We start from the raw sequence: 15,380 nt of genomic DNA, 5'->3' as shown, positions 1-15,380 counted from the left end.
AACGCCTCCGCAGACAGCCGGTACTTTTTTAGCAGACTCGATTTTACTTTGTCGAAATCCTCTGCCTCCTCTCTATCCAAGCGAGCGACTACGTCGGCCGCCTCGCCGGGTAACAAAGTGAGCAAGCGCTGTGGCCACGTTTCCCGAGAGAACCCCTGCTTCTCGCACGTTCGCTCAAAGTTAACCAGGAACAAACCAATGTCCTCTCCAAGCTTAAACGGCCGCATCAGGTCAGTCATTTTGAACAATACGCGTTCTCCTGCACCGTGTGCCTGACTTCCATTACGAGCGCGTTCCATTTCTACCTCAAGACGCTTCATTTCCAAAGCGTGTTGACGGTCACGCTCTTGTTGCTCTCGCTCTTTCTGTTCTTTACGTTCACGCTCTTCTTTTTCTTTTGCAGTCTCCCTCTCTTCAATAGTCTCAAGGCATTCCGACAGCTCGTCATCCTCAGCCTCTAACTCAAGAATAGCCTTTAGCAGTTCTGGTTTTCTGAGTTTGTCCGAGACATCCAGACCCAACTCTCTTGCAAGCTCCAACAATTTCGGTTTGCGCAACGACTTCAAATCCATGGCTGCTCTGAATGCTGCTTTCTCTACTGCTTACTATTGTCTTGCCGCAAACTAACCCGGCAGCAACGACAACCACAATTACCAGCTCTGTTTCTGACACTAACAAAAGCCTGGCAAAGCTCAGAAGAAGAAAGTCCCGCACTCACCAAACCTCGCAGGCAGGAATTCCGCGCAGTCGTTCCGCTGCAGGCAACCAGTCGTCACACAGGGCTCGTTGCACTGCTCCCGGATCGTCGTTGAGCTGCTCAGCATACTGTCAACTGCATCTCTTTGCTGCTGGCCTCCGTTGTCGCGATCTCTCCGCTGGCAGACCGTTGTTTGAAGTCGTAGGCGATCTCACCGCTGGCAACCAGATGTTTGGATCTGACTGCTGGTACGATCTGTTGGGAACTCGGCGCTGACGCCCGTGGTTGTACCTGGGTCGCAAGCCCCAAGGGTAGCGTTGGCCTGGCGGCCTGGGGTACAACTGGAAGCATCCGAAGGTCCCGGCAAAGCATGAGTCGACTGGTAACAACGAAACAACTTGTTTATTTTAACATCGCAAAGAGTTGGTGGTCAGGTTTGACCGAAGTAGAGAGACGGGAGAGCACTTCACTCAACAGAAGAAATCGGAGCCCTCCTTTTGGCGTCCGGGGGCAGCTGTTTTTATACTCTCGCAGTTGAGGGCAAGAAGGAACCCCTCAAAAGACGAGCACGTGAATGTACAATGGGCTAATGGTGACGCATACTGTCGTAGCGATGCCGTAGCACCATGTCGAGCACGATCTCGTAGCACCCTGTCGTGGCGCTGCGCACGATCTCGTAGCACCCTGTCGTGGCGCTGCCGGTCGGACACAATGACTGTAATGAGAGGATGGTCCCTGCTTTGGCATCGCCTGTTTCGGGCACAATGACTGGAACGAGATCCCTGCTTTGGCATCGCCTGTTTCGGGCCCAATAACTGGAATGAGATCCCTGCTTTGGCATCGCCTGTTTCGGGCACAATGACTGGAACGAGATCCCTGCTTTGGCATCGCCTGTTTCGGGCCCAATAACTGGAATGAGATCCCTGCTTTGGCATCGCCTGTTTCGGGCACAATGACTGGAATGCGAGGAGGATCCCTAGGCGGTCGCATCGCCGCAGACGCGCCTGGAAACACCTGGCGATGAGTGTTGCGGCGACGACGATCGGGCCAAAATGTCTGCCGCCCCGCCGCAGTCGCGCCGGCAAAACCACGTGTCGCAGGCGAAACGCAACAACGCCGAAGCCGGCGCAGCGCGATGTGCGGCAGCTGGCGAGTTAGGTCAGTCGAGTCGGCGGCGCGGTCTGTTGGTGGAGCCATCTTGATAACGCTTCGCGGTCGCTCAACACTTCGCGTTACATAAGTCTTTAGTGCTCTGAGCGGTGACGTTACATGTGGGACCGATAGCTTATGCAAACAAATGGGAACGTTGTGTATCGCACTAATAGTTCCGACGAACCGCACTCGACTTAACTTATTATTGACTTTTGATCTCAAATGAACGCACTTTGTAGTATTGACCTGATGTCGGGGCAGAAAGCGATGATTCGGCTCTAGATGCCACTATGACCACGCACCTATGTACATCCGTACTGGTCGATCGTCATCCGAAAATTATACCCCTATCGCTGCGCGCTCATATCGGCTATGTAAATGAGCCCAGTAGGTAAACTCGTCAGGTAGTTGACGCGTGAGACCGCACGCTCGAAAACAAGAACGGAACTGGAAGCTGGCGTCCCGAAGGAGGGTGCGCCGAGCAATTCAACATGATGTGAGCTGCCCGCAGCTATATCGGCGCCGCCATCTCGTATATGAATGAATGAATGAATGAATGAATGAATGAATGAATGAATGAATGAATGAATGTTTAGTCCTCCTAAACGCAAGTAAGCATTGATGTCCAAGCTTCAGGACTTTGCCAATAATGTTACCAGTCATGTTTCGTTGTGTTAACACTTGCTCACCAGAATATATGTACCCACCCCTTATGTATTACCCCTTGTGGGTCTTTAAGGTAATGAAATGAAATGAAAGAGCCGTCCTTGCCAGGTTTAGCCCTCTGTCACAAATAGCGTAAATATAAACAATGCACTCACATAAGTTCTTGTTCCGCGATCATAGTCAGCGCCACGGAGCAGAACACTCCTTAAACCCTCTCCTCCTTTCCCGGCATTAGTTGAACGATAACGTAACACTGCATGGACACTGTCTCGGAATGCAATTCCGCTTGGTCACGCACGTGCTGCACAAATCGACTCGAGACTACAATGTATGCGGTAGCAAATGAGAAATCACTGCTGCGAAAACACCTGTAGCGTCGCGCGTGTCGGGCGACAAAACCGCGCAGCTGAGTCTAACGTTTTGAGCAACGCAGCGCCGCACAGAACACCCCATGGCGCGCCGATAGCGCTCACAAAACGCAGGCGTGGGCATTGGAGCCGAACGCTCGGCCGATGAAAGCTGCGTTGACAATGAAATAAAATGGAGGCGAGGGCGTCCCCAGCGGAAGAAGAGAGACACTCGCTTTCTCTTTCAACTGTCCTTGATTCGCGGTGTGCACGCAGACAGAGCTCGACGACGGGGTCCTCTGGCTCCCGGATATTGTTTTCCCGACCGATCGCCGCTGCGCGCTGGAGCGCGCGCACCGGCAGTTCGCCGCCGGAAGTGCGCGCGCGTCCATCTCCGCTCATGCGTGCGACGCGAGCATTCACGCGGGCTGGCCGCTGCGTGCAGCCCCCGGCGGTAAATTACGGGCACCCGCGCACTCCTCCCGCGCTACGTAAGAATAAAGAAGGACGGCCATTTTGCCAATATTATTGGCGGTTGCCAGTGACCGCGGCTTCAAACGCCCGTCACCTGTTCGATGTATAGCGGTCCGCACGGGCGACCGTGGGAGAAGTGCTACCGGAGTTCCGCAGCAGTGGCTTGAATGCATCCCTGCGGCTTTCCTCCCGTGCTCCTTCGCTGACTTAAGCTGCTTGTCGAGTCGTCTTTCTGACCCATTGCTGCGCCGTTCACCAGACTCTTCGTCTCTTAGGCGTGGTCGTCGGACACTTGTGTCCGTCTGCTTCTGGCTTTCTCTGTTGCACGATGACATATAGGTATATCAACAAGCTTATACGGTGGCCATTGCAGAATACATCATTCTCGAGAGCAGCTCGAGGTCACTGCTATACGTACACAAAGTCTTCGCAGGTCGGCGCGGTCTGTGTAAGTATAGTCAACAACAAAGGTAGCAGCAGTTCTGAAAAGGGAAAGTAATGGTTGACAGCCATGGAGTTTCACTCGGGCAAAGCAATGAATTGTTAAGTAAGCAAGATTAACAGGACTAGTTGCTCGTCAAGTGGGTTCACAACTGAAGAATTCGTAGTAGCGTGGATTCGGACAAACGCGAAGAAAGAAAATGCATAACGGGTGCTATAAGCTCGGAACTCAATTTACCGGCCGCAGACGTGCCACAAAACAATCGGCATAACAGACAGAACGCCCCGCGGCAGCTGAGTGCCGGCTCGATCCCGACTTCATTCAATGTTGCGTGTCTCGTAGAACCAGGATAGCCGCATTTGCGTAAATTCGTTGTTTCGTTGCACAATGCGCGCGTTCTCCTGGCTTTGTACGCAGCGTTTCCGTGCGCGGCGGTCGTCGCTGTTTACACAACGAAGCTGCCTCGCGGTTCAGCAGCCCGCACTCTCGTCGCTTCATTGTGCGCACCCGACAGCCCTTTGTTTATGACCCGCTGCTGCACGTGCTGGGGGACGAAGAGGCAAATGATTGATTCCGGCGACGACACCGATATATTTCAGCGCTCTTTATGTTTTCTTGCCCTCGGCTGCGCTACAAGTGTTCGACATGACTTTGAGGCATCGCCGGCTATTCTAAAAAGGGTTCATCGGGTCTGCGAATTGTCTGCCCGCCGTGCGCGCGTCGCTTCAAGGCTTGGCTGTCACAGTTTGCGTTCTGTCTGGACACGAAGAAAACCTGCCCACACGTAACGGCTATAGCCTTGTACGACGTCGTAGTTGGGGATAGGCAGCCGGCTTATGCACGTTCCCGCAAGGCCGCCATGCGGAGCTAAAGGTGAGATGTGTGCAGAGTTAGAAAAATGTCGTTTCCGTTCTAGAAGAAAAAAAATATTTGTCTAAGAGCTGTGGCTCGCAGAAACATCAAATTTAAGGTGTTACACAGGTCAGCCATACTCTATCGCTTTTCCTTTTCTTTTCTCTCTCTTTCCTGCCTCCTTTCTAACGCTGCAATCGGATTTGTGTTAAAATTAGAACGCCGCTTCGTTTACAACGAATGACCGGCGAGTTCGAAGAACTTACCGCTTAGTTTTCTTTTTTTCTTTTTTTTCAGCCATTCCTCTTTAATGAGGTCGACTGATCTCAGCGACTGTACGATTTTAAGTCTGTTTGTTTTTGCTGACGAAGTCGCTTGTGTAAAATTTTAATTAACACTGTTCTCTGCACGATGCGCTTTTTCTCAAGGCATATAGCGAAGTTACTTCTGACGGCTACTCAGAAAAGCGGTCTGCTCGATGTGCACTGTCTCTTGTCATGATGTCAGCCTTTCTGATATTTGCGTATTACTATCAGTTGCTCTTAACATCTGACGGAAGTCGCCCGTGTAATCATTCGTGTAAATTTGCTAAACAATGAGTGGTGATTTCCTCTCATAGTACCACAGAAAACTGCAACTTTTCCCCGTCAACGCCATGTTGAAACAGCCGACTGTAGTAGCAGAAAGAAAGAAAGAAAAGAAAGAAACCAGGGAAGAGCCAGTAGAGAATTCGCAGCACCATATCCAGACCATCGCTTATAAAAGATGCAAAACATGTTTTTCTTTTCGTTGCTCAGTGACTGCGTGCTCATCCTATTTCGACATGCGCTATTCCGGCCAGCCATTGCGATAGTCTAACTTGCAGCCTGATGCTGCAGCTATGGAGTCAGCTGGTTCACGTTGCATCGATTTTACAGCGAAGCTGTACATGGCTAGGATCCCGGGATTGTTTCGCGTCCATCGGCATAAAACTATCATCATGGATGGCTCATACCCCCATAAGCACTCGTACTCCCGCAAGACAGAAAGAAAATGCAATGGCTCATAGCTCCGTAAGGCTACAAGCACTCAGCAAAGTGTAGCGAACAGTGCTTACATGCTTTGAAATCCCGCATACAACATACGGAACAGCGTACGTTTCAGTAAAGAGCAAGCTCAAAACAAGCATCTTAACCACATAATTGATGATAAAGCGCTCTTGATAGCAAAGCGAAACGCGTAGCGCTCCCCACATATGTTTCCAGGTAAATATTACTGTTGCGCAAGCTGCCGAGGTGACGCCAACTTTCGACGTTGGGTGTGACGTCCCTAGCGTTTGGTATATTGTTACCAACCCAGCAACGGATTTCAATGTGGTTGCAACACCGCTATGGGCGGCGGCGTGCTGTCAAAATTATCATTACTCCCATTACTCTCAAATAGCACTACTACCATTACTTTAAGCCGTAAAGCTTTACGTACCCCCCTCAGCAGTTGTAGTTGTGCACATGGTTTTCAACAGTTTCGCTGGACATCCACTTTCGCAGGGCCGGGCTGGCGAGATTTCTTCTTTCTTCTTTCCCCCCCCCCCCCCCCCCCCCCGAGGTGTGTTAACAGTAGCTAAGAGACCTGACAGGCTCTCTGTGTAGTACTGCATGCGTTCAGCATGCAGTTTTACGCAGTGCTGCCGTTTAGCAAGTCGAGCATTCTGGCGATATTGCTAGTCCCATGCCGGTTTACAATCTGGCACAAGAGAATACAGCTTCGTTTTGCGTATGTGTGTTCTTCCCCTCTTTTTTCCTAAATAAGCACGAGCAGTTGCCATTCAACAAATCACGTCAGCTTATATATAAACATCTCTCTATAGAAGCAGTGACTTTCATTTATTCGTCACCCATATTATAGACAGTGAGCGCGACGTGGTAAAATTCACGGGCAATTATTTACCAAAACACCGGCGCTATGTTCGAAACACCCCCATGAAAATTCGTTGAAGGCACCACTAAACGTGAACGATCGCGCATGACCAGCCAGAGAGGCTTCTCATGCACTGTAATGACTATAGTTCGGCTGGCCGCAGAAATCTGAATGAATGGTCTTCCGGCTTTCTAACGAACGTCGTCGCCGTATACTGAACCCAGTGCATGCAGGAAGCGTGGTGCAGTATCGGCCCGTTGCCGCAACGGATCTCGCACCGCGCGCGAGCGCAGCGGCGGCGCCAAGACTTCCAATTAAGGGCGCGCCCATTGAGCGCAGCCAATTAGGCGTCCCCGCACCTCGTTCGCGTCTCGTCGTCCCGCGCACGACCGGCACGAGCCGTTCGGCGGCCCACCACCACGACTGACTGACCGCTGGTCAGCGGCCCATCGGGCGCGCATCGACGGCCGCCGTTTATCGCCGATCTGGCCCCGGCCGCTCCATCCGGCCGGATGGTGCGTCGCTGATGGCCGCCGCCGATCTGCAGCTCTGAATGACGGGGACGTGCGGCGGCAAATCGTTGTGGCTCTACGCCGAGAAGCGGTGGTGAGAGAGGGGCTTCGGTTAGTCTGGTGCGGCCCTAGAGAGAGAGAGAGAGGTCCCGCCACAGAACGCCAACGCATCCGCGCGCGAGAGGGATGCGCTGGAAGAAGCGAGAAGACAAAGAAACGCCACGCGCAATGAAGAGCAAAAAACGAGGAGGCAAGGCGCTTAAAATGAATAAGGCGAGCGCGCACCGCGGCAGCGATAACGTGGGCGGGGAGTGCGGACCGTATCCGCTAGCGATATCCGGTATAGAGCCGCGCTGCGGTCACTTTGTGGAGCGTTCGCGGAAAGGAAGTCCTTTCTGCGCCGCTGTCGTACGTAGACCACGTCGCTGGCCTTCTCCAGCGGCTCGTAACCGACGTTGAGCCGCATCTCCTTTTTTGTCATTCGGTTCTTTCGCCCTTCTTTCTGACTGGAATCGACTGGCTTTGTGCTCGAATTTTTTTGTTTGCCAGTCTGTTTGTCACGCTTGGATTGCTGGTCTCTTGTCCGGCTTTTCGGTGATGCTTCGCTGGGTCAATCGACCGTCGGCGCTTTCTGCCGCAATGTCAGTGTCGCGCGAGGACCTCCGCGTGGCACTTCGCTCTTTGCGTGATTGTCGGCCTTCCCGTATACTGCCGGACGTGTGCGTGGCACGCTTGAATTTAAAGATAACAAAAGCAGCAAAGAAAGGCAGGGCGAACCACGCGCCGATGTTAGCTCGATGTGGTTCTGCATACGCCACGTCGTCGAGCACAGAATATCAAGCAGTCCGAAGAAGCATCGGGTCACTGCGGTCCTATAGGAGGCACTATAGTTCAACGTCATAATCACTCCCCTCTGGAGTCACTTAGCTCCTGTTCTTACGATATCGTTCCGGTGGACACACCATAACGCATGTACTAGGAAAAAGAAGAGGGCTTGCTTTGCAGTCCGCAATTGGTGCAGCTGCGAAGTGATCAGGAAGTGGGTTCCAGGCGCTATAACAGCAATTACAAGTGCGAAGCGTCCCGGTGACAGAGCTAGAGAGAGAGAGAGAGAGAGAGAGAGAGAGAGAGAGAGAGAGAGAGACGCACGCACACATGCCCGCGCAACGGATAAAAGGGGCGTTCCGCCTCGGTTCCTGGCGGTGGACGAGCAAGCTAATAATCGGCGAAGGCCGGAGGATACGCTGCGTCTTTCGGCTTGACGCCAGCCGACGCATCTGTACAGCGTCGCGTGCCCGAGGGGGTTGTGTCGCCCCTGTGTGTCGGCGGCGGCATCTGACGCTGTCAATTCATTCCGGCGTAGCCCTCGTTGCATTTGTTCAACGACCTCGGCGCACAACCGGCTGATCTCCGAGGCGAGCTCGTTTCTCTTCTCTGCCGTCTTGACACGTCGTCGAGAGTCGCGAGGCACTTCGACTCGGTGCAGTTTCGTGCATCACCCACGCCATGAAAAGCGCGGGGAGCAACGGAAGGAACGCTTGGCTCGTTCATTCCAATCAAGAACACTTGATCGACCAAGATCTGATGTTCTTATTGTTATTATTATTATACTGGAACTAACGAAACAAGGATGCCTCTGTTCTGATGGGCAGAAATACGTATTTATATGATCGAAATGAGCGCACGATTTGGCGAACAAAAGGGGCCAATTGTCTGGTATACAATCCAGCAAGAAAGTTTCATCCCGCCTGCGTGACTGCTACCTTTTCATCGCTCTGTGCTTAGTACCCAGCCTAGCCTAAGATGTCTCAGCAACAACTTCTCATTCCTGCATGCAGTACCTCGCTTAACCATTAATTGACCGCACTGAAGAGTGATGATTGGTCTTATACAAACTTATCAATAGCTGCATGCCGCACTACTCTGCTGGCGCTGCAGAATTGGCTCCATGGCTGCACGCAACTGCGCCGCGCGGCCTCAGCGGAGTGCGAACGTCGTCGACTCGTTCTTTGGTTTTATGGCGGTTCTGTGTGGCGCGCCGGCAAGCAGAGCAAAAGCTGGGTCTCTGCCGCTGTGGCAGGCTCCGAAATTGGCAGCTTGGAAACCGGACGCCCTAACAAAGTTAAAGTGCATCCAATGATCGTCGCGAGATCCCTCAACTGCTGTCGCGTGCTTGTCGTAAATTGGAGCGTATCTCCAACTGCCGTGCGCGTGCGACCCCGGCGAGTTTCGCGACAGGCGAAGACTGGCTGCGCTGCACGAGTGGCTGTTGCCGCTTGCGCGCGTACGCGGCGAACCTCAAGAGCGTGTACAGGCAGTGCAGTGCGCTCGGCAACAGCAACTTCGTGGCTCGACCGTGGTGACGATAATGGTGTAGCTTCGCGGTCACAGCCTTCAGAATTTCTATCTCGTTTCACTTTTTTTCCATTAACATTCCTCACAATATCCCAGTATATCCCAGTACAATTTTGCTTTTTAGTCGTTTCCCTAAACAATGATTAAATAATTCAATTCGTGGTCATAATACAAACAAGACTGAAGTTCACAGAAGATGGAGGTTTGAACAGATTGACATCGGTCGAACAAAGAATGCACAGGCGATGACAAGCCTATACGTGTCGGAACGCTGGCTTCAGCGGCATTCCTTGTTCCGCCACTGTTGTTCAGTTCCTGATCTAGGTCCATTAGGGGCGTAAGAACTGAACGGCGAAGGGGGAAGACTACCGGGCCTCTGCCTTCTCTGAAATGGGGGCATCCCTATTTAAATCGCCCAGATTTCCCTCCTGCAAGGTCACAGGCTAGCTGAGTCCTGATAAAGCTGTTTCACTATTCCTATATGCAGCATGAAAAATAAAGTGGGTAACTTGTTTACAGTGTCTTCGACACACTGTCTTTTCTACTGTAGTTACTCAGTAAACGCGATTTCCTGTCCTTCTTCGCGCTAGTCATAGCAACTCTAGACATATGGACTGCTTCTATTTTGATATGGTTCTTTATATTTATCTAAAAGCTCGCGACGCCGTGCTCGTATTGTCAGGAAGGTACTGCGACTGCGCCACTGTAACATGTATGATCAAATCACGCTGTTTTCGCTCGACCGCGCCGTATCGCGCTTGCCCCAAACGAGGATTCATGGTGAGCGCCGATGTCTCTGAGCGATGATCGCTCGTCGGCAACACGACCGCCTCTTTTTCCGAGTGGGCGATGATCGCGTCCCCAGAACGCCCTGTATCGTGGTGCCACACGGAAGGGGACTTGTCGAGGCGAACAGCTCGCTCGCACTGACGCGATGATGTGCCGCCTCTGTGCTGCCTGCAGATGATAGGGGCCCTCGCTCTTAATATTTGAGCGGCGGACATTAGGGTCCGAGATCTCCCTTCTTGGCGGCGGCAGCCAGCGTTCGCCATCGAAGATCCAATTACGCGGAATGACGCCACTGGCCAAGATGCGGCTGAGGCGCGAGAAGGGGGGCAAGGATATACGCGCTCTCGTCCGTCTCTCTCGCTTTCTCGCGAGAAGATTCTCGCAATCCGGTCGTGACCGATGGTCGCCGTGTGCTCGAGTGGCGGCAGAAGTCCATATAGCCCGCGTCAGCTTCTTTACTGTGCCTTGCGCAAGACGAGGAACAGTGCCAAATTTTTTAGATAGCGTGGCGACGGCGGCAGAGCGAGATTACCCCTTGTGCAGGGCCCTCTGCTCGAATGCAATACCACCCCACCCCCATTCTGCATCCACCCACCCCCCCTCACTCCGCTGTGCCCTTTCTTCATACACGCGCGAGTCCGCCCCTGAACGCGCACGAGGCGGACGGCGTCCGAGAAATATGCGCGCGCTCTCGACCGCGACTTGGGTCGCGGTGGTTCGGCGTGCGCGACTTCTCGGCGCGGGACTTATCTCGCGTTTCATCAAGGAGGGCCCGACCGGGAGCCGGGGCTTCGGTGCTGCAAATGAGGATCGCGAGTAGGACGACCTCCGGCGCCGGCCGGACGAACGGGCGGATCCGGACGATGGATGAAGCGCTCGCCCGCGCGAACTATATATGCACACCGCCGGTCTCGTGCGTTCTTCTTCTCTGGCCAGTGTAACGTGCCGGCGGTGTGTCACTTCCTTGGCGAGTGACCGCGCCGCGAGGAGGTACAAAGAAACGGCGCGAGTAGCCTTTTTCAGGTTAATTATGGTAATGAGCAGAGCGCGCGCGCGTGCTCTCGCCGGCGCACCGAGCAAAGAAGCCGCCAAGTTTTGTGCACTGCAATATACGCATACGCGCATATAACGTCCGCCCATTCGTTGTCCGGTGTCATTATTCATCACGCTTGCCGGCCGCGCATTGCCTCCGCCGCCGCGCTGTATACACACAGGCGAGGGTAGCGCAACTTCGTTTCCCAGGCATTTGCGCGAGTGTTTCCATGGCTCTCTCTCGGCGGTCGGTCGGGCGCGCGCCTGTTCTTTTGCGCAAGGCGGCGCGCGAGCAGTATACTCCGCGATGCCGGCTGTGCGTGTCTGCGTATGTGTGCCCGGTTGATTTAGAACATTGAACCCGATTCCTCGTTTTGAGCCTGCGCACAGTGGCTCGCGGGGCTGCGCGTTTTGCGTGGTTCTGCTTGGCTACTTCGGCCAACAGGAAGTCCGTGCCGCGCTTGAGCCTTTCGCAAATGACCGCCGCAATTTTGCACCCAGGGGCCGGGCTATACAGCCAAGTCGACTGGCCCGGTCAGGCGTCTGTTTCCTAATTGCAATGCTCGTTATATCCCGCCGCGCTCGACGCCGAGTGTTGCTTGTGAGTGATCCCGTGTACGCATATATGCCGCACGAAACGAACTGGCCGTTCTCGTTTTGATAGCAAACACGGCCCCGCTCGGATAGGCTGCTCCAAAGTACGCGTGTGTCTTCGGCCGCCCTTTCAAGCGCGGCGACTCGGGCCGCTCGAAATTCTCGGGCGCCGTGCGAGCTACCTCCGGCGGTGTTTTGCTGCGAAATTGTGAAATCCCGTCCGCTTTTAAAGTCGTGGCCGCCATTATGCGCACTGCGCATTTATGCAGTTCAAACCGGAGCCATAAAGATCGCTTTCGTAATTGCATAGCTAAACGAATGCTTGTTTAAAATCAACTCTGCGCGTTGCCGAGTTCTCTGCGAACGCATGCAAACTTATCACCCGACTCGTTCTCATTGTCTTCGTTGCGCCTCCACTACTGAGCTCTCGTACCCACACCGGCTTAATTAAGGGAGAAAAAGAATACGCATACATTTTATGTATTTACTCTGCCGACGCCTTGTACACACCGCCAATAATGGTAAGGAAGCAGCACTCGCATTGGCCCTTCTCGTATTCCGTTCTTTTCTACACATCTCCATGATTCAAGTAGAGAACGCGTGCTTTTTCTTGAACTGGTTGTCAGAGAGAGATTAAGCGCGTTCGTGTTAGAAGCCTCAGCACTGTTTGCTTGCACTGAGCAATCTGTAAAACGCTGCTGCAGGAGGCCAGCTGTCGTTATGCTGTTGGGCGCTACATATGGTTACTGAATATGAGAAATTGTTATCTTTGCGGTGCTCTATATATAAGTATTTCTGTCTATATATTCAGTGCTTGTCTGTTTTTATATGCACCACCTAGCTTTTTTGTTGATGGCGTCGGGTGGACACGTCACTCTGACGACGTGCAAGTCAGTTCAAGGTAACAAATGCGCTGAATATCGCGGATTGACCACTCCCGATGTTTAGTGATTGTTGTGCTAGCTGCTACTATTAATCGTAGCAGAAAGAAAGCGGTTCGCGCATTTCAGCCATGGTGTGGAATATCCGCATGTCACGAATTCAGGGCACAGTGGGAATCGGGAATAACGAAATAATTTCTACAGTGATCCACGAGGCTGAACAAGATTCATTATAGAGAAATTCGCTGTCCACCTTAGAGCAGCATTAAATGGCAGGAGAAGCCCCAACTGGTTCCTCAACGAGCAAGATTTGTAGTCAAAGAGAAGTTCGTCCTGGTCGTAAAACCGAACCTGTGACGATTGCCTGAACGAGCCAGTCACCCTATGTCAATTGAAGTAACCAGAAGGGCATGTCAATTGGCAATGCGAGGAAGAGACATTAATCACAGAAGCGAGTAATATGATTTAATGTGGGAAACAAACTCCCTTTCTCGACGCCATCTCATATAAGCCACGCCTCTTATGTGCCCGAAAGCGAGAATCGTGGAAGAAACACAATCGTCCTGGTGATCGAAGAGGAGCGGGCATGGTACCGCGAAAAAGGAGACGTCTGCACAGCACCTTTCGTGACCGGGCGCCGTCGATCGCCGCGTCCCCGTGAGTACCGGTCGTCCGAGCCACAATGGTTCGAAGGCGGATAAGCAGCGGGCGATCTGGTGGCATGCCATCGACGCCCCGTGGCCTATCGGTCTGGCCGCTCGATGTGCACACTGCCGTTGCTCTTTCAAGACCCACGAGTGCAACCAGCGTGGTGCACCGCGAACGGTACGAAACCACGAACGGCACCAAGAAGAAGGAGCCATTGTTCTTTTGTTGGCGTTCGCCTGCCGCGCAGAGTGATACGGTAGATGCGTGCAACGTTGCCAAACCTTTCCCGCCCAACTCATTGCAGTCCTTCATGCGTCGTAGCATAGCAAGGCGCGACGTCAGACTCTTGTTCCCGCCTTCACCTGAAGGCGACACGGACGTTTGAGTACCTTGACTATAGTGCAATCGAAATCACAGGTACACATACATATAGTCGAGGACAGTGCGAGACTTTCGTGCCTGCTTTTCCACCTGTGTAACCATGGCGTCAGCCTTCCGCCATGCTGCACGCAAGTCGGCGCGTCGAGCAAGCAGGAGCCTGTGGGGCTCACGCGATGCCTCGTTCATCGATGATCGGCGCACACGCGTGCTCGTGTAGGGTTCGCTCCTTGTTCGGCCTACCGCAACGCGGTCGCCGTTGGTGAACGCGCCACCCCCGCGTTCGGAAACCGTCACGGAGAGGAGAGATCGTTGGCAATTAATGACCGCTGGTGTAATGACGCTTCATCACGCGTCCGGAGAGCTGCCGGCGACCGCCTTTGGGGAAGGCAACCCGCAGTGGCAGCGCGAACTGACTTCGATGCGAAGACGTCAATTCTGCACCGTCCGGTCGAGCCGAAGCTGAACGTGAAAGCGTCTTCTATGTACACGCTTGCTTCGAACGCAGGAAAGAAGGTAGTTCGCTGGCACTGTTTTACGCGGCTTGGGCATCATACGTACCTACAAGAGACGGTGATCTTCCCTGCATGAGTGATTCCAGTGATCCCCCTTGAATGCTGTGTACGTGAGTGGTTTGCTCGCTTTTGAGGGATACTATCCGTAAAGGTAGGCACGACCTTCTCTGTGCACCTTTGGTAGCCTCTCCCCCTTCTTTACTATACTCCTGTACTGCACCGCGACGTTAAATGAAACCGAAGCGCACTTCAGTAGCACTCTGTACTTGTTATTGTTCGTGTTTACATTTAGCAAGCTAATGTAGATGGCGCGTGTTTACCTTGAAAGCTAGCGCACCTATGCCGACGTCCAAGAATGTGCAGACTGAGATGTGCGATCACCTGCTGACTCAGTGGTTCTCACGTATACTGCATTTTGCTGTTGTGTGCTCTCAAAATTCACTGTGCGCGCCCCTCCCTTTGAGTGCAGCTTGGCAACCGGACACGTCGGCAACGATATTTGTTGTCGCACGGCGTTGTGTACTTACTGATACATTTAGCTCCAAGAGGGGGAAGTAAGAAAATAATTGCGATGATCCGATAATTGCATCGCGGAATTCAGGAAACGATGACCGACGCTCAGCTGGCAACGGTAGATAACGTTACCTCAACGTTCACAATCCGCATCGGTCGGGACGATGCATCCACAGCAGTTCGTGCAGATCCACTGGGCGGGAGTGCCACTGCGCGTGCGCACGAAGCTCATTCCGGCAGCGGAAGGCAGAGTTCGCTGCATGCAGGGCCGATCGAGAGCAGCGTCGTGGTGCGTCCGCTTGGCTTCTCTCTCGTATGCAAGCCGAATGGACAGCGCGTCGCTCACGGCTCTGGGAGACGCTTTGTCGAACGTTTCAAGTTAGCCGAATTCTATGTAGTGCCTCAGCGCGTGAAATGTGACTGAGTCGGAGCATATGCAACGCTCATCTAGAACTCTCTAATGTCCACGCAGCCTGAACACCCGGTAACTAGCGAAAGAGAGAGAGAGAGAGAGAGAAAACAAGGATAGGAAAGGCAGGGAGGTCAACCAGAACAGCATCCGGTTTGCTACCCTACACTGGGGGTGGGGGAAAGGGGAATATAAAGAGGAAGAAAGGGAGAGAGTAAGCACTGAGTA

The 15,380-nt window shown here is 53.1% G+C and overlaps 1 protein-coding gene across 9 annotated transcripts in view; it reads left to right on the top strand.

The window, feature by feature from the left end:
- Positions 1-15,380, top strand: part of ct (homeobox protein, cut) — a 749,731-nt gene that overhangs the window by 524,130 nt on the left and 210,221 nt on the right. The window contains exon 1 of one of the 9 annotated variants that reach the window (XM_075684460.1): positions 4,546-4,651. The exons of 5 other annotated variants lie outside the window; for them this stretch is intronic. In XM_075684460.1, the coding sequence (XP_075540575.1) occupies positions 4,615-4,651 (37 nt within the window). In that variant the 5' untranslated portion in view covers positions 4,546-4,614. 3 more of the 9 variants (XM_075684466.1, XM_075684461.1, XM_075684464.1) reach the window with 3 other exon arrangements.

The sequence above is a fragment of the Dermacentor variabilis genome, chromosome 3 (genome assembly GCF_050947875.1).
Source record: "Dermacentor variabilis isolate Ectoservices chromosome 3, ASM5094787v1, whole genome shotgun sequence".
Taxonomy (NCBI): Eukaryota; Metazoa; Arthropoda; class Arachnida; order Ixodida; family Ixodidae; genus Dermacentor; species Dermacentor variabilis.
This window is presented reverse-complemented; position numbering and strand designations above follow the sequence as displayed.